The sequence below is a fragment of the Anopheles gambiae genome, chromosome 2, assembly GCF_943734735.2.
Source record: "Anopheles gambiae chromosome 2, idAnoGambNW_F1_1, whole genome shotgun sequence".
NCBI lineage: Eukaryota > Metazoa > Arthropoda > Insecta > Diptera > Culicidae > Anopheles > Anopheles gambiae.
The window spans coordinates 91,385,788-91,409,908 of record NC_064601.1 but is presented as its reverse complement, the minus strand read 5'-3'; the positions used below and the strand labels follow the sequence as shown (position 1 = coordinate 91,409,908).

At 46.3% G+C, this 24,121-nt stretch overlaps 1 protein-coding gene across 4 annotated transcripts in view; it reads left to right on the top strand.

Annotated features, from left to right (window-relative positions):
• LOC1276518 (uncharacterized) overlaps positions 1-23,047 on the top strand; it is a 38,906-nt gene extending 15,859 nt beyond the window's left edge. For 2 of the 4 annotated variants that reach the window (XM_061642194.1, XM_061642193.1), the window contains exons 3-17: positions 3,902-4,035; positions 4,180-4,322; positions 5,431-5,770; positions 5,851-5,904; positions 8,285-8,566; positions 9,125-9,253; positions 10,486-10,559; positions 12,298-12,398; positions 17,623-17,871; positions 17,982-18,091; positions 18,447-18,667; positions 18,998-19,094; positions 19,833-19,978; positions 20,252-20,488; positions 22,148-23,047. In XM_061642194.1, coding sequence (XP_061498178.1) covers positions 3,902-4,035; positions 4,180-4,322; positions 5,431-5,770; positions 5,851-5,904; positions 8,285-8,566; positions 9,125-9,253; positions 10,486-10,559; positions 12,298-12,398; positions 17,623-17,871; positions 17,982-18,091; positions 18,447-18,667; positions 18,998-19,094; positions 19,833-19,978; positions 20,252-20,488; positions 22,148-22,318 — 2,488 coding nt within the window. In that variant the 3' untranslated portion in view covers positions 22,319-23,047. Of the gene's footprint in view, positions 1-3,898; positions 4,036-4,179; positions 4,323-5,430; positions 5,771-5,850; positions 5,905-8,284; positions 8,567-9,124; positions 9,254-10,485; positions 10,560-12,297; positions 12,399-17,622; positions 17,872-17,981; positions 18,092-18,446; positions 18,668-18,997; positions 19,095-19,832; positions 19,979-20,251; positions 20,489-22,147 lie in introns of all 4 variants that reach the window. The other 2 variants (XM_061642192.1, XM_061642190.1) reach the window with 1 other exon arrangement.
• Positions 23,048-24,121: the final 1,074 nt, after the last annotated feature.

Genomic DNA, 24,121 nt, shown 5'->3' with positions numbered 1-24,121 from the left:
TCTTCAGCACCGACAAGCTGCATCTGCAGCTGCGGTGCACTTGTTTGCACACAATCACAGCAGCGCATCCAACTACGGAGCCAACTACCGATGAGCCGCGAATGAAGCAGAAATGCGAAACCCCAACCCAACACACTGCATCCGACGGTAAAGACTAACGTCCCAGCGCTGGGTACTGGGATCGCTTTAAATTCCTTCCTGCCCTACCTTAGTGTAAGCGTTTGCACAAGGGACGGGAACGATAAAACGGAAGCAACTGCGAAAGGGTAAAAAAATAATCAATAATCACTCGGGCATAATTTTATTGCTCAAGCAAATGGAACTGCAGTTTGATCCGGTGCTGGGTATGAAAGTGAAGAGGAGGCAATGTACCAGGCTACTGATTTACTGGAAGTGAGGTCAGACCGGGCAAAACTGGGCCAAGGAAGCTTTGCTGCACTGTGGTGGCACGGCAAACAAGGAAAGTAGCACACTTACGAACAGAACAGGAGAGATTAGTGGAATTATGCTTTATGTGGCAGGTTCGATTGTTTCAGGGCCTGGAACCTCTGGTCTGGTGATGATGAGCGGTCTCGGGTCGGCCGGCTTTACTCTGTCTGCCGGCATAAAAGTGCGCCAATCTGGAAAAGGTCGTGCAGAGATTTAACCCATCACGTGAGAGAGAAGGCAAGAGAAAGATATATGTAGCGGTTTTTGGACCTTATTTCGTACCATGCCAAACAGGTTCCTCTTACCGGATAATCTCTCTCTTATTGCCATGGCAAACGGCTTCTGGCACGGGTGGATTTACATCTGGATTGTTCCCCTTCCCTTGGTGCAGTGTATGCGGTCGGCTTACATACGCTTGTTGGCATGCGGTTAATGCTGCACGTGTATGCTTTGGTTTGATAAATGTCTAGACTTTACGCCACCTACGGTACACCTGCGCCTGCCCGCCCTGGTGTGGTAACTTATTTGGCCCATGTGTCCTTTTTGTGCTGCGCCTTTCCTTGTGCCGAAACTTTGCTAAGTTACGTGCGTCTTTGGTTAGCATGCGCTCGATTGTGCGCTCGCCGGTTCGAAGTAGAACAGGGGGTACCATCTGGTGCGCGCGTTAGTCGCCAGAATCCATGAACAAGTGTATGAGGCAGTGGGTAAATAGTACGTATGAACCGAAAAACTTTATCCATCATTTCTTGTGTAGGTACTTTTGGTTGGTGATCAGTATGGGATTGAAGCACACGTGCAGTTCCGGAAGCGGAATCCCAACCCGAACGTTGGTTACATCATTTGTAATGTTTTGGTTGCAATTTTCTTTCAACCAAACCCAGGCTAGACATGTAGCACGGGTGTAGTATTGTGGGTGAGCTTTGGCAACGAACGTAATTCCCTAAAGTACAGAGCAACACTGTGGTAGAAGATGTTTAGAGTGAGTGGATAAAAAAATCAGTTTTCTTATTCGTATGTGTTTAATCTACCAATGCAAGGGTAAAAACATGCAAAAATGGTTCCTTTTGAAAAATTCGCAAAAATTAATTGTCGCGTACTTTGGTTAATTGTAGCACATTTTAAATGAAAAGCTGCTTTCTTGAGCACAACCAATATTTGCCCCTTTTACTTCCACTTAACTCCCGACTCACTTCCCGTTCGCAATTCCCGAGCTCATCCGGTACCGGTTAGCTTTGTTTAATAACCACCGATGATGACGACGACGATGATGCTGATGATTAGCCTTCCGGTGAGGATGGAACAGCTTGCCACGGGTTGCACCGAACATGTGCACGATACAGGGAGAAGCAAAAGCTAAATCCATCGTGTACATGTACGGTAAGCACCCGGGACTGTGTACAGGCTGGGAAGCCTCCCGTACGAGACTCGTACATGCACACACAGTTTCCAACCATTCCGACCATGCCTGTATACGGGGGCACCACGTGTGAGCGCACGCAAGAAGTAATAAGTTGTAGTGTAATGCAGTGTGGCATACCGCAGCCGTAACGGCACGAGCTATACCAGCTACCAGTCACGCTTCGTTTATGAAACCAACATCAGGAAGCCATTTTAATTTATCACTTCAAATATTGTTACAGCCATGCAGCGCAGGCAAGGGTAGTGTAGTAGTGTGCGGGGTGGTGAGTGTGCTTAATTGAAGTGAAGGATGCTTGCACATCACGCAGCAAAGATGTGCAACTTTTCGTGTTTGCATAATGATCGGCTGAAGGAGGCAAGCATGCCGGTGCTGTTAAAAAGTGTTCTGCCAGTGCTGCCAGTTGAGCATATGCATGCTATAATATTTGTATTCGTGGTTGTTGTTTTTTTTGTCTTCATTACTTGGCGAAAGTTTACATTCCATTACGGAGAAGTGTTTTCTTAAAGCAATGTGCCATGAATTACTGCAAAGCTTGACTTGCGATGGTGCAAAACAGTGACGAAACATTCCCCTAATGAACCACACATTACGACGAAACGCATTTCGCACTGGAATGTAGAATTATTTATTAGCAAATCTTAAAGACACCATGGACGGATGCCAAAATAGCGTAAGTTATACCTTTAGCTGTTGTTTTTAAAATGATACGATTTTTTTGTTGTTGGCACCGGCACTAACCCCTTTGCAGCTAGAGTCAATAAAAGGGGAGCAAAATTTACGACATTCCTGAAATGGTCTCCAATTTTCTTTTGAGCCGGGTTTTCGGGCTTAGCTGCTTTCGCTGATGGGAAAAGATTAAGCCGAAACGCCAAGGCCCCGGCTCCTTTGCAGCTGTATAGTTGTTATTTTTTTTTCGCTTTCTTTCGACCGAAATTGCCTTCTTTTTGGGGTTCTCATTTTTCTGAGCTTGGTTGAAGAGGCAGAGCTTGATGCTTTTCTTTTTGTTTCAACCGTAAAATAATGTTTCCCTGGGCTGCAAAGATTCTTTAACGATCAAGTTTTTGGGGATGTGCGCGATCAAAAAAGAAAACGAATGCTAGAGCGATAAAGGATGCAGCACGGAAAACAATGCGGCAAAGAGGGAGGGAAGGAGCTGCTCACCCATCAAAATACTCATTTGGTGCAGAACAATATATTTTATCGCATCGCAGCGGCAAGGTGTTTGAGAGGTGGTGACGTAGGTGGTGATTAAAAATTTGATAGCTGCAGTGCGCCCGCCGCGACCGCATGGTGGCGGAATGAGATACAAGGAACAGGGAAAGGAAACTCGTTACGGACGGATGTATAAATTATGATTCTTGGGACTTTGGCAATGAAGTATCGTGCAGGGCCAGAGTACGGAGAGGATAAAGACATAGGAAAAGGTTGGAGGTGGAATACTTTGCCGTATCTTGACATACGGCGTGCTAGATTCACCTGGCTGGCTGAAATTGTTAGGGGTGGTGGTGGGGTTGATACCGAACATGATTTACGGCTTATTTTTCCTTCATTTTACCTCCTTTAGTGTCTTCGCAGTGTCTAGCATCGAGTTATTAAAAGTGATACTGTGGGTACCAAACAAAGACAGTATGAGGTTATTGGGGGTTAACATTATTCCTAAGCTTTCGGTATTATTGTGATGTCGTACAATGTTAAAGGTATAATTAAAGGCTGCATGATTGAAATTGTGCTTGGGTAATGTTGTTCAATGTTAATGTTCTTAATGGAAGCAACAATTATATTGATATTAATTTTATTTGATATATGCGATGAGCTTTTAGTCAAATAATTTATTTACGTATTTAAGTTTAAGTCATCTATAATTCTGTTCTTAACCATTTAAAATATACTGTTGAAGCAAATAAAACATACTAAATAGTATCGATAAGCTTCCTGATATTCTTAAACACTGATATACCATAGCACATCCTGATAAACCACCAACCCAAAGCCTCACTCAAACAGCCACCAATTAAAGCATGTGTTTTCTTCCTCACCGCATCACTCCAGCAGCACTTCCTTGCCTTACTTAGTAGCGAATCAGAGAGTACAAAACGAGCGGAAGCTACCACCGTTCCGGGAACCGTCCGGCCGCCCGAAGCGTGATCTGAGCCTGTTCGATGATAATCTGGTCCCGGATCAGGAAGGCAAGTGTAGAAGTAGAGTGAGAGAGAAAAAAAAACAACAGCAACATACGTCAAATTCCGTACCCTATCGGCACTCTGTGCACGGGCAACGGAATGGAAGCAGAAAGAAAACTAATTGTGTTTTTGCACTCCCCATCCCACCAGGTCCAAATGTGGAGTTCTTCAATCCGAAGCTGCGATCCGAGCTGGAGAAAAAGGATGCAGATATTATGAAGAAGACCGGGCTGAAGGGTGCCGCCCCCGGTGGCGATAGTTGGGTTTGGCTGACGAGCTATTCTCGCATTCCGGTAAGTCATATTCTCCAGATCGTTCGTTCGGGCATATCTTACCACCACTTCACTAATTCGACTGGTGGGAGAGGAGAAGGCAAATAGGAGAACCGATGCCGAAATCGAATCAAAACCACCGACCCGAATCGGTGCAAATCGTTGCATCGTTGGGCCGTGCAAGGGGGGAATGAGAGATGCCTTCTCGAAGATGTTTATCATACAGCCGGCGCTTTGGCAAGCGGAACGGAAGCTTGCTGCGAGCGATGTGGCAATATGTTCCGCTTTTATTCGATCCTTCACCATCATCATTTCCCATCACAGCACCACACAACCCAATCGATCGATCGATCGATCGTGTCCAGCGCGTTCGGTGTAAAGAGCGACACAGCTCCCCCCTTCCCATCCTTTACGCTGGAGGGGAGTGGTGATTTTATCGCATGCAATACACAACCTCATCTTTCGGGCAATCGGGCCCTGTCGTTGGTTCCCCGTTTCCGGATGGTGATGCGATATTGCGATGCGAAAACGATACGACGACACATTATTGCATTTAACTGCTTCCGGCTTCCGGACAGCGGGATTGGGATGTTGAGTGATGTGTGTGAGTTGCCACGCTAGCCAGCAATGGCGTTGATGGTATGGTTTGTACGGAGGAAGTTAAAGGACCCATGAAAAAAAAAACCCCACGTCAAATATGCAATTCTCAATCGCGTTGGCCGCGAGGGAAACCAATTTTTATGTCCGCAGCCGTAAAATTGTTATATGATCGAATTGTCCCTCCGATCCGGTGCATGTTAGATGGACGTGACCGGGAGTAATAAGGATGTCGGGGAAGGAGAAGGAGATCCAGTTTGATGCAATTATGTTTTATTCATAAAACGCTGACATGATGGGCGCGTCCGTGAGCGTTGATGTGCATATTAATCCGTGGTATGAAAGCATGTCAAAGCTTGTTAAAGATTAAACTTACATTTGTTCCCGAATATTGCTGAAAAGCTCTGTTACAGTACAGCTGTGAAATGTTAAAATACTGTTTATATCAATAGAAAAACATTAAAACCAGTTTACTAACCAGCCTGATAAAATTCGATCTGAATCAAACTCTTCTGTCACACGTGCTTCACAGTTCGATGCCATCACCGGCTTTTGCCGAGCGACGAAGGAATACTGCCCACCCGGACCACCGGGACTGCCCGGCATACCGGGCCCGAAAGGTAATCGGGGCGATCCTGGCCTGCCCGGTCCGCCCGGTGTCGATGGGCGCGAAGGTAAACCGGGCCCGCGCGGTCCAAAGGGTGAGATTGGCTATCCGGGCAATCCGGGGCTGGATGGACGGGACGGTGTACCGGGTGAGCCGGGCCTGGACGGTGTGCCGGGACGGGCCGGTGCGGATGGCATCCCGGGCAAAGATGGCAAGGATGGAATTCCCGGTATCGATGGGCGCAACGGTATCGACGGCAAGGATGGTAAGTGCCGGAACAAGAACGGATGCATCTTGCTGGTCGAGCGTACAACTTATCGTAGACTATTACTTGCCCATTCGTAGGATTAGCAGGCCCGATCGGACCGGCGGGACCGCCCGGACTGCCTGGACCGAGAGGTAAGTAGAGTGAAGTGCTACGCACACGCAAACAACCGCGCGTACATGAGGGTATGGTGTTACGAGCTAATAATTACCATCGTACGGTATGTATCAGCCTTATCGGAGGACCTGTGCAACGCCGGGCTCTTGCCAGTACGAAACTGGGGTCCTTTCCGAAGCAAAGTCAAAGGGTTCGATAAGCTTGTCGGTAAGACACCCCATGGGTAACAAAGGCCACAAAGGTTTTGGAAGAGGAGTTTTCGACACGGTTCCGGCACTGTGAGAAAGCACTGTAAAATTAATTAATGCAGCTGTTTATCAAACATCTCTCTCAAGTGAAGATGTAAACAAGCCACGCTGCCACGAGCTTTACTATGGCATGGTGGAGATACGGGGAAGAACTTCTTGATTTTAGGCAAAATCCGCACAAGGGGGGGGGGGGGGAATCAAACGCTATCTTGATGTGTACTGAGTGTGATGGGTTGGTAGCGTAAGTAAAGTGAACGGATGTTCTAGCATTATTAAAATTATTAATATAGCTATTATTTGAGAAGTATAGATTATTCTTACTATATTAACATTGATGTAGTATCATACAATGGTTAAGAATACAGACCTGGACACTGATCAAATGTGTTATACCGGCTTTACCTGGGACATCATAGAGGATTAAAGCAAAAGACTAGAAAATGATTGATCCATATCAATTGCAGGAATCTAAGAAACAGATGTTGTTTGTTTGTTAGAGTTGCTTTGGCTCCAGCGGAGTTTTTTCGCCTCTTAAGAAACAGATATCGTTATTTTATATGACCTAGAACATGGGCTGGAACATCTACTGAAGCTATTTGGATATTAGAATGATGAACTGTAGTATCGAAACGAAGACTATGATCATAAGTATGGAAACAACACCGCTGACTAGCATTGATGCCTATTCCCCAAGAGCAAATATCAAACTGTATATAATTCCATTGAGTCGACAAAATCTTGAAGATCCCAAGGTCGACAAACGGAACAAGACATCATCAGTCTGATAGCCCCTACAGAACTCTGCAGTGACTGTATATTGCAAACAATAACTTAATGCACACGCAAACAGCTTCAGAAAAGGTACCTCAATAACATGAAAACTAATCACTCGCAACTTTTCGCACAAGCTTTGCCCCCACTTTTCCATCCTATCAACTTGGGTACCGTAGAAAACCAAACCAATATTTCCTTTAGCGAACTAAAACTTTTCCTCAACCTGCAATTGATCCTTACCCTCCTCGTTCAGGTTCCGCGAATGCAAGGAACGTTGTGTTTTGAAATTGATGAAATGTTTGCGATGCATCTTTCGGTACCGCACGGCACGCATCCAGGCACACGGTTGAACGCCGGGTGGTAGTGTGTCTATGTGTACTTTCACGCTCGCTGAGAATGAGAGCGGGAAGTAATAGTTGCTAGGAAAGATCGTTAAGTTTCCTCCAATGCTGACGGAAGGCGCGTCAGCAAACGCGAAATTGACTTCCCAAGCGAAAACTCCTACCGCTAACAGCCAGTCAGCCAGCCAGTTGCCCCCCCCCCCCCAAATGGGGTGTCATTTCTCAGCAATGATTATGTTTTCACAAGACCCAATCCCTTCCCTTTTCCCACGGAGAGCGCGTGGAAATGCTGAGAAGATGAATCGATGCCTTCCGAAGGGTGTGGTGCGGGACCGTTGGAAAAGGTTGTAAAATGGGGGTCTTCTGGCTTCACCCGGGTGCTTAGGGACATTCGATTTATCGTCTGGAAATGCAGATTGATTGATATTGGCACGGGTCGGTTGTTAAATGAAAGGGGAAGATTGCTAACGATGCCAATAAAGCATCGTAATAGCGTTTCGATCGAAAAGTTTCCGCTTCGCAGTAAGCAATAGTTACAACTACCTCAGTGCTCAGTGCGCGCTTTGTTTTATGACTTCCAACAGTTTGTAAGAAGCTTCCGTTGGTATGTGTGTGTGTGTATGTGTGGTTGTTGACTATTTCAAGAAGATTGTTATTTTCTCGCTAGACAACGGGTCTTACCTTCTACGCACACGCGCCCTGTTCGCATCTGCGCGAGAACCAATCGTGAACAATGTTGGTATAATACCTGTGTAAATCGCGTAGATTACATCCACCGGTGTACTGGGTAACGGTACGAGCCAGGCGTAGAATTGAATTGGCCAAAACCGACCCACGTAGTGTGCTCCTCCTTGGAGAACTTGGAGCATCGGCAAGTAAACATCATTACACGCGGTGCTTTCCTGTGCTGCCCTCGCTAGACAGAAATCAATCTTCCACAAACACGATCGTGTGCTGCACGAATCCTTGCGTTGTAATGTTTCGTTCTGTGTTTTTTTGTGTTACTCAACTCTATTCTCCCATCCCAATTCCAGGCATCCACGGACCGAAGGGCAAACAGGGCCGACCGGGCACGAACGGTACGCCCGGCACGCCGGGCATCAACGCGTGGAAGGTGAAGGTGAACGATACGTTCTCGAACGAGCTGCTCGTACCGCCGTCGATTGCCGGCGCCGGCACGGTCGAAGCACTCCGGCCCATCATCGTCCACGAGGGAACGCACCTGCGGCTACGGTGTGCCGCCACCGGGACACCCAGACCGCACGTCGAATGGCGTCGCGCCGATGGCAAAACCATCTCCAACGGTGCATGGGAAGGTATGTTGAGCGTGTGTGTTTTTTTTTCTCCCAGGTTCTTGCTCCCATCTCCTTTAGCTCGCGTCGGAAGTTTGTATCCTCCGCTGTCGAAATTATACTTCACGGAAATGGCTGCACTTGACCGGTACAAGCGCGCGCGTTAGAACTGAAGATGCGGGCCACAGTTGTGGGTGAAGTCACCGAGCGTACCTTCTGGCTGGCTGGCTGGCAGCAGCAGACAATAGCGAGACTTAATAGCATTTAGCCATGCCAATAATGGAGCCGCTTCGGCAAGTCTGGAGTGGACGGACGTGCTGCACAGCGTCCCCGGTCGTACGATGCGCTCTTTCCGGTCGTACGAGGTGAACGGTCAATGCACCAGTGAATGGGAAAATTTCAACGAACTTCATTGAAAAGTCCACGTTCCCGGGTTCGTGCGGGCGCCCTGCAAGATTATCCCGTCCCGACACAAGCGCCCGCCAAAATGAACGCGCTTACCATGACCATCGTTCGAAAAGTCACTTTACTGATCATGCATGTGTGTGTATGTGTGTCTTTTTCGTTCCCTCTATTCCACAGCCACATCGATGGCCGGGCACACGCTCAACATAACCAAAATCAATCGCGTGCACATGGGCGCGTACCACTGCCTGGCGGACAATGGCATCTCACCGCCGGCGAACCAGACGTTCAACATCGAGGTGCATTGTAAGTTTCCAAACCAACCGTCCCTCCCGTCCATTACCCAACCGCTCTCATCCCAGCAGGCTCTCTTCTCGCTTTTGTGGTTCACAACAGTTTTCTCAAATTGTCGTGCAGCGAGCTGGAAGAAAATCACTTTTCTGCCCTCCGGGAAGCTTCGCCCAGGAGGGGGTCCGAGGGCAGGGTCGTTCGCGGCAACTGATTGCCATGGAAGCGCAAGGTGAAATTGTTTGCCCTAGCAACAGATCGGAAGTACCGGGTTTCGAAGTTTTCAAAGACCCGAGAGTCCGCTTTTTGGGTAGAGGTAGAGAGGATCATGTCGATGGGTGTTGGGCGAGAGCGGCGAGCATCACTTGGCAAACACGTGTGCTGCTGCTGGAACTGCTGCCGATTGCTATCGATAAAACAATAGTGGTGCTGTAATCTGGTTATTGTTAAGATTAGGTAGCTTAGCTTCGAAACCAAAGTGCCCCTTGCCGAAGTTGTTGCAAACGACGGCTACGGAAGAAACGGCGTTTGGTGGGTTTTTTTTTTCATGCCCATTCACGAGTAAATGGGTTGGCACCTTATAGTGGTGTGGTCGTAGTGGATTTATATGCTTGAATGGGCACCACTGAAACCACAATCGGCTTGAAGTTCAGTTTAACTATTTTATTGATTTTTTTATGAGCTAATATTACCTATAGGGCCAAAAATATCCAAGATAAGGAATAGAATGTGCATGGTGCAATCTGTTGCGTAGTTCGTGTCATTACATAAGATCTTTATAAATATTTCTGTAGGTAGGAAATCAAGAATAAATAGGTATAAATAAATAAATTTTTCACAACATTAGTATTTTAGTAGATAGTAGATCAGTAAATAATTTTTATGCGTTTTTGTTATATGCAACCGGATTGCAATATTCAATTCTTGCTCAATATTTAACGTTTAATTTAAAAGTATTATCGTTTAGTAATGTAAGTAACGTTCGTAAAAGTAATTCTCCTTCTATGCAAGACCAAAAGCACACATTCTCTCAATAAGCATATTGTAGTTTAGTCTTGAAATGGTCATTTATTTAAGATAAAACGAGAAACACTTCAACACAATACTCACGCTTAATGCTATTTATACTTAAGATATTTTGTCTTTGCCTTTAACAATCGTCAATTGAACTGTATAAATCACAAACATTTTATTGCTTATCCTTTTCTCACCCTCTGCCTGTTTTACTTTTTTTTCTCTCTCTCATACAGTCCCACCACTAATACGGGTGAGAAATCAAATGGCGTACGCCGTGAACGGCTCGACGGTAACATTTGTCTGCGAGGTAAGTAGCTGGTAGTAGTGTGTAGTTAAGTTGATCGCTTATGGTTTTTGCCTCATTTTTCTTCAACCATCCGGAGAGTATGCGGAGAGGGGCTTTTCAGATTTAATGGTCCACATTTACAGCGGGATAAGAGTGTGAGCATTTTATTCGTTTGATTGATTTCGGGCATATGAATGCCGGGCCCACCGCAAGGCTATGGTGGGAAATGTTTCAAATGATAACCAAAAAAACTCCCTGATAGCTTTTTGGCAAAACATGCGGAATGGAATAAAATCAATCACCCGCTAGACAAACGTGCTTTCATTCCAAGACTGGGTGTGTGTGTTTTTTTTTGTTTCTTTTGCCAAAAGCATTAGGCCATTTTGTATTAGGGTAGTCGGTGTTAGACGGTGAGCAGCAAAAATTACGAAACATAAATTTTCGTTGCCACTCTTTATCTTACTCGAAAGCGGCGGGGTGGGTAGTTTTTGTTCCCTACATCAGCTGGAATGACTAAACGGTTATGCGTCCTGCTGGAACCGCTGCTAGTAAATGGTTTCGATCGGGTGCGTTCGTTTGGTGGGGTTATTGCGGATTTTCCAGCAGGCCGCCGCCCAGGTTTTGAGGCATACGGCAAATTGATTTACCATCATAAATCTTATTAAAGCATTTTACCCGGTGAGGGGTTCTGCGTTATAAAATGGCACGTACTCAGTTTTTCTTGATTGTCATTCGTGCATTTGTGCGTGTGCGTGTGTGTGCGTGCGTCTTCTCCTTCCTCCGCTTTTGGTCTGATCTCAAATCGAGCTGAATCTAACTGAGCACATCCCCTTCACATCATCATTCCTTGCGAGGCTTACGAGGAGCGAAATAGAACGTGCAATGAACTCATAAATCTAAATTGAATCTTGTGCTCACTCACTCACAAGGGAGGACAGGATAGAGAAGGAGAAAACCCGTGAAGCAGCAGGTGGTTCACGAGCCTCCAAGTTCAAGCAGAGGGGTTTTCTTTTCGTTTTCCCTTATTTTTCTTCGCTGGACAGTGTTGAACCTTCGCCCACACCATATAAGGATAAGGATGGGTGTGTATATGCCCGAGAATGTCGTTGCCGGGATATTTAGAAGCAAAATTATGAGCAAAAGTTGAAAGACTGTTGTACGTGGGCGCAGTGGAAGTAACTTTAAGGACACAACTTTAAGGCATGCTTCCTTTCGGGTTATGTCGTGGTGAAAAAATAAGAAGTAAATATAGCAGATTTGGTCCGAATTTCCCTAAGATAGCCTTTATCAAACCAATTTTGTTAGTGTAGGTTAGGGGTTTGTGTTTTTGTTCAATGATCAATGAGTGAGTTCTTGGAAGGACAGATATGGGAACCAAAATAAGTTTGAGCTGTCATCATCGGAGATTGACATAAAGTACCACTGCTTCAAAGAAAATCGCGACATTAATTCAAGCCGAATTTCAATTTCAATATGACGATCCCAAAGCATCGATCCGAGCACAAGCGCTGCACTAATATAATATCGATTTGCAGTATTTCACCTGCCAACATGTTATTATTATTCATTTACACCATTATCAGTTCGTTATATTGTCTCCGGCCGGTGCTGGATGTATGTGTGTCTCTCTTTTTCTTTCTCTGTTTCTCTCACGGTGCACGGTGTACAGCAATCATGGCCGGGGATATGTCCATCCACCCACACAGACAGACATACCATTAACATTCCAACCGTCGTTATCGTGCACTTGTAATTACAGATCGAGGCGTTCCCCGAGGCACTGAAGTACTGGGAACGGTTCCCTGGTGGACGACTGCTCGAGCCCGGTGATAAATTCCAGATGGAAACCCATTACGATGGGTAAGTATGAAGAGGTGGTAGAAGGAAAAGCTGTGATTGGACGGAGGAAGGGATATATGTGTGTATTTGTGTGAGTATGTACGCAAGCTCATATGGGAGCGGATTTCCGACGTTATATCCGATCGATATGAGCGATGTCACTGTAGAATACATACAAACACACACGCACACACACACTAAAGGTTGGAGAAGGAACATAAAAATATATATACACGTATGCGCTGCACTCCCGCTCCCACCACACCACTAGGGCACTGTCGCCGAGGTTTCATTTAACAACTTCATGACTCGTAAAGGGAGAGATAGAAAACAAAAAGAAACAATACTTGACATCCAGCAGCAGCCGGAGCGTGGAGGAATGTTCTAGCTTAAAACGGAAGTTTTCAGTTTTTTTCCTCTCACCCTCATTCTGGGATGGTAGGAATTTAAAATGGTGCATTTTTTCCATTATTTTACATTCCACTACTTGCACTGCACCGGTAGTTGGATGCAAACCGTTAGCAAACGTTAACCTTCCACCGGATGTTTGGCGATCTCTTTAACGGAATGGAGCAATCGGGTTGAAAGAGAGATATACAAAACGATGGAAATTCCATGTGCATTTCGTTCCACAGCCAGTCCGAGCCAGTGACATTGAAGCCAGCTTTACTGCCGCCAAGATCAGACTTCTTTTTGCCAGGTCAGCACGGGAATGAAAGTTGAAGTTGAAATCGGACTCCCTTTTTCCCGGTTTGCACCACTACAAACAAATGGGGTGATGGGGAGAAAGGTAATTGTTTGGCCACTACCTTTGGGGGACGGAAAAAGAGAGCACAGCTTTTTTACAGAGCAGAATAATGTGCATTCCTACCGTGGCATATACTTTTTCAAAGAAAGGAAGCTAGGAAAGAGTGCGGAGAAAATAGTGAGAAGGAAAAATGCTATCAAGTAAACTTTTTTTCACACTGCCTCGAGCATGGTTGGTTTTTGTTTGCGTTGCCAGATTAATTAGTCCAACGCTGGCAACTCTTGCCATTACTTCCTTGGAACATGGTCGTGGAGTTGTCGGCATAGGGCATTGGCAGAAAGGAGATATCAATCTGAGTGGCAGCTTTATTCAGCTGATTCATGGAATTATGTGGGTTTTTGTTGTATAGGATTTAAGTAGAATTTAAACACTGTTTTTTTTTCTTGTAACTGACCGCTAGCAGACTACTGGTTTCAACAATATCCTGTTACGACGAGAGTTAAACTTTTGTGATTAACAACACTTGGACCTGCCGACCAAGATATCTTCGATTTAGAAAGAGAATGCACAGTTTCCACTCCCGTTTTATCACACAAGCATTCCCTGCTAAGGAATTAATAAGACTCCACCAAAGCATACAACTTCACGGGAAAGCTAAGATCAATGTGATCGTAAAGAGATTCATCATCATCTTTTCATGGAACTCTTCAGACGCTGACATTGTAATTCACTAAAAGCAATTTGTTCAAAAGAGAAGATTTGTCAAAAACCTCAAAAACTGATTACTTACTTACTTATCCGGCGCTACAACCGCTTTGCGGTCTTGGCCTGCCTCAGGAGTGTCCGAAACCGCTCACGGTCTCGCGCCTTCGTCTGCCAGTCCGTTATCCCGGCCTTAATGGCGGACGCCTCCACGCCATCTTGCCACCTCAATTTGGGCCTACCACGCCTCCTCTGTCCTTGTGGACGGCCTAAAAAGACTTTACGGGCTGGGTCGTCCGTTTCCATGCGTACAACATGGCCAGCCCACCGGAGCCTGGCGAGCTTAATACGCTGTACGACAGTGAGGTCGCCGTACATCTCGTATAGCTCGTCATTATAGCGGCTCCTCCATTGTCCTTCCACACATACGGGGCCAAGTATCCTTCTGAGCATCTTCCTCTCGAACGCGGCTAAGAGGGCTTCGTCAGATTTGGACAGTGTCCATGTCTCAGAGGCGTATGTGAGTACTGGTACTATATAGGTACTATATAGTCCCAGCTTCGTCCGTCGCGACAGGTTCTTTGAGGTGAACTGCTTTTTCAGGCTGTAGAATGACCGGTTGGCAGCCAGCATCCTTGCGCGCAACTCAACTTCCATACTGTTGTCGTTGCTGACCTTTGACCCAAGATAGGTGAATTCTGGGACGACTTCAAAAGTGCGTTCACCTATCTGTACATCACGCCTACGTAGATTTGGATTATTTATTGGTAGGTCCGCTGATGTTGCCACCATCAGTTTGGTCTTTGCCTCGTTTATCTGCAATCCGAGGTTCTCTGCCGCCTGCTCAATCCCTTGGTAGGCTTCTGCTACATAGGAGAGCCGCAGACCAATGATGTCTATATCATCAGCGTATGCCAGGATCTGGGTTGACTTATAGAAGATGGTTCCCGTAGTCTCCACCCTCGAGTCGCGGATGGCCCTCTCTAGCGCCAAGTTGAATAGGAGACAGGCAAGCCCGTCCCCCTGGCGCAGACCCTTGGTGGTAGCAAAAGGTCCTGAGAGTTTTCCATCCACCCTCACCTGGCATGTGACGTTGGTCATAGTCATTCTAACTAGCCTTATCAGTTTGGCCGGGATTCCAAATGAGCTCATAGCGTCGTACAGTTTTACCCTGGCTATGCTATCGTATGCGGCTTTGAAATCTATGAAGAGATGGTATGTGTCGTTTCTGTATTCAGCCATCTTCTCCAAGATCTGCCGCATGGTGAAGATCTGATCAGTGGTTGATTTTCCGTTTCGGAATCCTCTTTGATAGTTTCCTACTATCTCTTCGACGTGCGGGACAAGGCGATCCTGAAGGATCAGGGAGAATATTTTATAGGCAGTATTCAACACCGTAATACCCCTGTAGTTGTTGCAGTCCAACCTGTCTCCCTTCTTGTATATGGGGTAGATGATGCCGAGATTCCAATCACAAGGCATCGATTCGCTATCCCACACCTCAGTAACAATTTGATGAATCTCGTTTTCTAGTCGTGCACCTCCATTCTTGACCAGTTCGGCTGCAATTCCGTCGGTTCCGGGTGCCTTGTTATTTTTCAGCCGACGGATAGCCTTTCGTGTTTCTTCTATGCTAGGTGGCAGTAGCATGACATTATCTGCTAGTGGCGCTTCTAGCTGTTCGCTAAACTGGTCATTGAGTAATTCATCAAAGTACTGAGCCCACCGCGAGAGGACCTCTGGCTGGTTACTGACCAGATCTCCATCCTTGTTGCGACAGCAGGTTACCTTAGGTACAACGTTGTTTCGGTGACCTGCTATCGCTTGGTAAAACTTTCGTGTCGGTCCGTACGCCTCTCTGGTTTGCTCGAGTTCCCGCATGTTTTGCTCTTCCAAAGCATGCTTCTTGGAGCGGTGAACTCGTTTCTCTTCGCGTCTGAGCCGTGAATATTCCTCTGCGCATGCCCGCGTTCTATGCCGTTGCTGCATTGCTCGGTATGCAGTATTCTTACGTTCGGTCACTAGTCTGCATTCATCGTCGAACCAGCCAGATTTGGTGTTGCCACGACGTGGTGGGAGTATATTTCTTGCACAGTTTATTATTTTTGTTTTTAGAGCGTTCCACCTCTCGCTCGTAGTTTCATATCTGTTTTCTGGTAGTAGAGACTCGTCTAAAGCGGCTTTGAATTCCTGTTGGACAGTAATGTCCCTTAGAGAGTCCGTGTTGAGCCGAGGCTGCGTGTTTTCTCCGCCCCCATTGGCGCGGGGGCGGGCGATTCTACAACGTATCACTAAGCCAACCAAGTAGTGATCGGAATCGATATTGGCTCCTCGATAAGTTCTGACGTTTAACAGGCTCGACTGTCGTCGGCGGCTTATTAACACGTGGTCGATCTGGTTGAAGGATTCGCCATCCGGGTGCGCCCACGTCATTTTGTGGATGTCCCTCCGCGCAAATTTGGTACTTCCTACAACCAGATTGTTCGCTGCGGCGAACTGGACCAATCTACTACCATTATCGTTACTGTGCTCATGCAGACTGTGACAGCCAGTGTATTGGCGGTACATTGGCTCCCTACCGACTTTTGCGTTGAAGTCCCCCAGGATGATTTTGAGGTCATGCCTGGGGCACGCATCTATAGTTCTAGCGAGGCGGCCGTAAAAAAGGTCCTTCTCCTCTTCCTCTTTATCTTCGGTAGGGGCGTGAACGTTTATGAGGCTTATATTAAAAAATTTGCCTCGCATGCGCAGGGTGCATAGCCTATCGCTTATAGCCTTGAAATCTATGATTACGGATTTCAGCCGGGGACCTACGGCGAAACCCGTTCCGAGCACGTGGTGGCGGTCGTGGCAGCTGTAGTAAATGTCGTAGCATTGCTTACCACGCCTGTTGTGCACACCGTTCCCTAGCCACCGAATCTCTTGTAGAGCTACGAGGTCCATGCTCAGTGTGGCTAGGGCGTCATCAAGTTGTTTCAAGGCTCCGGCTTTGCTAAGAGTGCGTACGTTCCATGAGCCCATTTTTATCGTTGTCCGGGGGCATTGCGTTGGGTCGGTATCGTTAAGTCCGTTTCGTATCCTTCTGATGCTTTCTGTAGTCAGTTGTTACGTGAGACTGGGTGACTGGCCCTGCGCCCACGTGGCCGTTTTATTTTGCGTCGGGTTGCCCCCCCGACGTTCAGGCACCCAGTTTCCCGGGATACCCACCCCCCTCCTGGTTCGCCATATGCCACCATCCGCCCAAGGGGTTGGATCTAGCCCGTGTACCCAAGCTAGGATATATGGAGGCACATGTTACCACTCTGCACGACGAGGACGTGTCGGAATAGGAGTTGGATGGGAGAGCCTATGTTATCCCTCGGAGGGCTTCGGATCCCATCCCATTACAGAGCTGAAATACAGAGCTCAAAAACTGATTATCTTTAGTTTAAATTCGTAGTCTTGTTTGCTCCAAGGTACTCGAATTTGCATGAATCGTGGTAGGCAAATGCTGTTTCTATGATAGCTTTTCCATTTGCCCAACCCATACCCCCATTCTATCGAGCATTGAATATGACAACCTCTCCAATGTCGTGTCAAAATGGTCAACTCCTCCCCCTCCCAGGGCAGAATGTGTTAAACGAATCCTGAAATTAGTAATTGGATTTCCTAAGCAAAGAAAGCCCCAGTGGGCGGGATCCGGAAGTGCAGATGTCATTTCCTGTCCGACCCGTGTACACGAAGTGCCTAACAAGCTACTAGACTACTACACATCACTGTACTAAAACAGCAACAACAAAAAAACCTTTCACGCAGGTACAAATCAGTCATGCGGTTGAACATCACCAACATCCGGCCGTCCGATTTCGGTGAGTATCATTGTGTCGCGAAGAACGAGCTCGGCATGACGGAGGCCGAATTTCATCTGATGGAGCACTCGCCGTTCATCATCCGGCCGCCCGGCTCGACCGACATCAACGTGTACGGTACGAAGCCGCCGGAAAAGGAGTCGTACGAGGACATCTGCGGCCCGCCGACCACCTGCCCGGAGTGTCCGGATCCGAGGTAATTGTGACTGTGCTACTGTGCACCAAATGCAAAATCATTTCCGGCAAACAGCAGAGTGACACACTCTAATTTGTGCGGTCATCTATCCGCCCCGGGCGGGACTTTAGGGACTTCAAATGCAAGGACACGATCGTTTCGCTGTACGACCTGGTGGGCAATCTGGAAATCAAACCCATCGGAAATGTGAGCTTCACCGGGCTACCGAACCGGACAACCGGTGAGTGTGATTGGGGATTGGGCAATTATTTTTCTTCCCCGATGCGTTTTGTGATGGGTTGAGGTGTGTAATGTGTGTGACGTGGTGTAGCCGCCAGGGACTTTCTTCTGTGAGGATGGGCCACAAATGAAGGATTGGTTAGCTGAAACTTCTTTTACCGTAGTACATAAAGAATTTCCCACCGAAGTAAAAGAACCATCTACACATACACACAAAGTCTGACATTACATTACAACCGAATCACCAATTACAAATCCGTTGGAGAGCTAATTAGCAGCAAATTAGCAGCAGGTTCGCTAACGCTGTACATTTCCGTTATCCGGGTTTCGCGGGAATGGTTTACACGTTCCGACAGACTGTGTCCTGTACGCGGTCGGTAAGCCGGTCTACCACAAGTACACCGAGCAGCTGTACGGTGCCTGGCTGAAGGATCCGGCCGCACGGAACGATGCGATGGAGAAGAAGGTGTGGGCCACCAGGGAAAACGACACCCATCGGCTGTTCGAGTTCGCCAACAAAACCACGTACCGGAACAACGTGGCCACCAAGACGTACCGGTTGGAGCGTCCCTTCCGGGTAAGTGTGGCAGTAGTAATCGGGAACGGTCGGTAGAAAATCGAGGCACGACGTCGTTCGTGTTACCGGGAACCAATTATTGGGGAAGAAGTATCAAACCGCCACTGCTGTAATTGGATCACTTGCTCGCGGGAACGGTTTCCGTAGAAACCGTACCGATCTGACAACAGTTTGACAGTTATGAAACGTCAAAAACATGGCAACTAGATTAGTGGCCATGTTCGCGTTGGCAAACGATGCTTGAATTCCACGTGATTTTACGTGAGATTGTCCCAACCGTCTAGCGCAACGCTTATCGTTTTCCCATTCAACGTGTATCCGTTTTTATAGGGAAACGCGCACGTGGTTTACAATGGGTCTTTCTACTATAACGAGCGTAACTCGCCCCGCATCATCAAGTACGATCTGAACGTGGAACGACAGACGGGTAAGTACCGGGTAGTATTCAATCGCAAGTTGCACGCTTTCAATGTTTCATTTTAATCGGAAAATAGCTAGAAAATGGTCAAAGAACGCGTTAGAAGCTATTGAAAGGGTTTTTATTTTGGATTTGGATCTACATAAATAAGTAGTGTTGAAAAGAGGGAAATCATTATGGTAATGGCATTCTTAGTAATTTACTTCATAGTTTATGCCTTCCGAATAAGCCTAAGCTACCACAATTGACGGCAAAACAAACATTGCTCCAAAGCACAATTCTTGTAACCAATATAAAATGCTTACCCAAATCAAATATTATAAGTAAAGCTTTCAAGCTTAGCTCAGTTGTTTCGTAACCATTTTAGATGGCAAATATTTGGTCTGGTTCCCAAAACCATTTCATAAAATACACAACATCCCATGTCCATTAGGACCTTAGTGTGGATTTAAATTCAGCTCGTACAAATTCTTTGTATTGGAGTAATCCTGTTGTTTGCCATTTCTCCTGATAATGCTTTTGTTTTACCATCCTCCTCATGTGGGAACAATATTTTAATCTATGTTTGGGAAAATACCACCAACAATAAGTTTTATGTGGGTAAAGTAAATGCAACCCTCTTCTAATGTGGACATCCTGTGTGGTTCCAATTTCTGTCTCTCTTTCTCTCTCTCCCTCTTTCTCTCTTCTACTTCTCTCTCTCCCTCTCTCTCTCTCCATCTCTCTCTCTCTCTCTTATTTCGACAGCAATGAACGAGCTGGAGGGTGTCACCACGAACGGTTCCAATTATCTGTACACTACCGAAATTAATTACATGGACTTCAACGTGGACGACAATGGACTGTGGGTAATTTACGGGACGCCCGATTCGAACAACACAATGGTTGTCAAGGTACGAGCGAGATTAATCATTTGTTTTCCCAGTTTCCTCGGCGGGAAACATTCTTTCCCTTGGCTGCTGTGCACTTCACTACTACCGCTAGGGGCTCCTGGGGGTTGACAGTTTCGAGTTTGGAGTTGGAATAGAGTGCTAACGCTCTCGATTGAATCCCCCAGAGGAGGGGGGGGGGGGGGGGGGAACAATTGTGTAACGGAACGTGTACTGTGTGCCTTAATTCTTTTTCTGTGCTTCCCTCGTTTTCTCTGTCTCTCTCCCTCCATCCAGCTCAACGAAAACAATCTCACGGTACAGTACGGGTGGAACATTAGCGTAAATCATCACAAGGTGGGCGAAATGTTCATCGTGTGCGGTGTCCTGTACGCGATCGATTCCGTCACGGAGCGGAACACCAAGATCCGGCTAGCGCTCGACCTCTACCACAGCAAGCTGCTGGACGTGAGCCTTGCCTTTACGAACCCATTCCGCAAGACGACCACCGTGGGGTACAATTTCAAAAACAAGGTAAGTTTGAGGGTGGGCCATGTGGAGAGATAGTGGTGTTTTGGGAATTTCTTTCCAATTGCGGTAGCGACCGATTAGACAGGCAAACGGGGAATTGGAGCATGAAGAGGAGAATACAAAAGCAAGAAAAAACTTTACTACTGCCAACGATCCTGTCCTGCCGGAAGTTGTGCCGTCGTGCAGGGAGCTGCACCTTCTTCCTGCTACGACAAGTATCTATAATTAATGAGACAATCAGTTACACAAGTTCTGGAGAGTGTGTCTGTGTGTGTGTGTATGGGAGAGAAAGAGAGAATGCGAGCTTTTGTTGGTTTTGTTGTTGTTGTTGTTGTGCTTCCTGTTCCATCCCAATCAGGGATGATTCTACTTCCCATAGCGCAAAGCACTAGTTTGTTGCCCGTTGTTTGATGTTGTGGAATTACTGGCTGGAAATTGGACACCATCCAAATGCAGAAACGATGCGGGCAAGAACCAGCAGGACAGCGAGCAGCAGCATGAAGGGTAGGGAGGTAGGGAGCAAAAAACTCTGCCGTTCCCTGTGTAACTACAAGTAATGACGATACCATTTAGTTAAAAGAGAACAAATGATCTCAAATTTGATGCACTATATCTTGCAACTGCCCTCGGGGCGTACCTACGGCCGTGCCGTTGGTTCCATTTCCCTTCAACTTCTACTATGTTTGTTGGGAAGGAAATGGTTGTCCCTACTGGGATTGGGGGCGATGCGATGACACACCCACACACACACACACACACCAAAGCAATGAGTAGCTCGACTTTGATTTAGTAAATTGTAAATCGTCGCATTTGCTGTGCTTTGCTTTGGCCACCCTCGGGGAAGAAAGGGCTTCCTTGTGGCTCTGGCGCAGCTGGGAGACGCACAGCCAGTTAAAATGGTTTTGATATATTGCATTACTTATTTGCATACCCATTTGTGGTGAGGTTTTTGGGCTCAGAAATCTAGCATCACCGTTTGATCCATTGTACAGTGCAAACCGGGTAGGAATTTCGTTTGATAATTTAAGCTTCTTCTCGCTTCCCCTCGTGTTCTTTCGTGTGTGGGAGACAGAAATCTAACGAAAAAGCTCTAGGGCAAGCACCATTCTATTCCAACTGTTGGGTATTCCGAGTGGCTGGATTTCTCCCGGGAGGAAATTAATTTCCTTAGATCAACAACTTTTCTTTGCATCTATGGGAAATCAAATTAAATTGGATCGTCCCGACCTGGCCCTGTTCGGCCGTTCAGTGTGGCAAGCTTCCAACCGCTTTTTCTCTCTTCTCTTCCGTCGAGAGGGTGTTTCGCTCACTTCACGCAAACGAAAGTAGCCTAATCAAATATTGAACTTTGAACACGGTCGAACTTTGCCTGGGTTTGCGAAAAAGAAATAAATATTCCTCCCACATTCGTACACAAACACACACACACACACATTCAAAAGGGAAGTAAACAGCGGGCATCAAAGGGCAGGAAGGTTTTTATCGCTAACAAGTGACTTCTTGTGATACTGTATCCTGCTTATCGTACGTTTTCCGACCCACGATGTTGTCCTTTCCTCTGCAGAATTCTTTACTAAACTTGTTCCTCGTCTCATCCATCTTTTGATTTTTTTTGCTGTTCTTCTTCTTCTTCTTCTTCTTCTTGTTTCCATCCTCCAACAGGAACTGTACACATGGGACCGGGGCAATCAGTTGACCTACCCGATACGGTACCACGAGATAGGCTACAATACGACAGCCACCGAGAAGGCGGACGACGGTTTGAACCCGCAGATGCAGACCGGATACGACATTTACAACGATCACGACGCCGAAACGGAGGATGTACGCTAATGCGGCCACTGTGCGGCCTGGGAAACGGAGAAGGGAGAAAAGGACACATGACACATGACAGGTCGCTTCACTTTCGCTTAGGCTGCGGTTCCATTCCATTTTTGTACAGTTGTGGTGTTTTTTGTTGTGTGGGTTTTTGATTTTGTTTAAAGACACAAGTTTTTTTTCTCTTTTTCTTCGCATGGTTGGGTAAAATGCAAATCTTTTGCCTAGTACAGTCCAGCATCGTAGTTTGACAAACTTTTTCTTTGCCTCCCCCCCCCTCTGATTGGAGGACACATTTATATGATGGTGAAATGTCCGGCTATGGGTAATGCGACGACAGATAGAATTTATTCGATCCCTCGCTCACCATGTTTACAAGAGCGGGCGGAGAGGAAACGAAAGAAGAATAGAAAAAAAGGGAACGACTAGGTGAGACGGAAAAAGGTAGAAACTGACGTGAACATATTTTGAAATGTTGGTATACAAAGCACATACACATATATACAGATGAAGGGAGAGAAAGAAGGTATCAAGTAAAATCAACAACAAAAAAAAAAAACAACCAAAAAAGAACAGATAATCACTCCAATGGAAAAGTGAAAAAGAGAATTAGGACTTGAAGTTTTCTTACAACAAAAACAAAGCAAAAAAAACAAAACAAACAAGCGGTAGTTATTGTAAAGCAAAGGCAGGAGGAAGCAACAACAGATGTAAAATAAATAAAAGTCTAAATTCAGAAGAAAACAGATGTAACAGATGATTCGCTGAGCCCTGCGGGTAAAATAATCATTCAAATGTCGGGAAAGAAACGGGTTAATTAAAACAAACAAATAGCTACCGGAATGCTGAGAAGCAACAGCTTGCTAATCCTCCCTTTTTTGTGTGTGTGTGTGTGTTTGATGGTATCCGTTCGTAACACCAGCTTCATCCCACGTCGTGTCTGCGGGTTTTTCGTTGGGGTTTTGGGCGTTTACCAGTGTTCGGGTTTCGCATGATGATATGGTGTGGTTTGCATGTACTCCCTTTGCATTTCAGCGCTTTGCTGTCATGACGATAGCCGCAAAACCTCCATCATCAATAACTCGCATCCGGCGTGTGTATGTGTGAGTTTAGCGGTTTGGTCGTCCGGACGCCATGGACAGTTTCGTAAAGCGTGTGTGTACATGTGTGCGATAGATTGGAAGCTGAAAATGTAATTAAAAGCACCACGATAACACTAATCCCACACAGTCAGCGTGTGGTTGGGTAGAGAAATGTTTCCTGCGAGATGTTATTAAGAGGATTTATCGATTTTTGCATTGTACATTTTATCTATTTTTGTCTATTATTACGCTTATTGGGTTTGCTCTTTTTGCGTCCGAAACATTAGTCATAGTGCTTTTCTAAATCCTATGTAAATTGATGGACTCGCGAAGGAACATTACCGCACAGGATAGCCGACTTTGATTAAAAAGCTTTTTCGCGTGGAGCTTTCACTTGTGATCTGGATGGCAACCAAATGTCCAACCATTTTTTAAAGGAAAGAAACGCTTCTTGTTTTGCAAAAGCTCACTCGGAACCCCATGAACCTGCCCGGGTGCGTTGCGCTGCAATCAATTATGTTTGTAATTAATTTCGCAAACCAATCAATTTAACTTCCTCGTCAATTGTACAGGCGTCCACCAGCCCCGTGGCGTGGCTATGGTCGCTGGGAAACCATAATGAGTTTTTAAATCATTCTCCCCCAAATCATTATCATCGTTGGGGCAGAGATTCAGTGAAGAGATTCACGACTTGCGGATCCGGCGGGGCATTGATTCACTTTCAGTTGACTTAAGG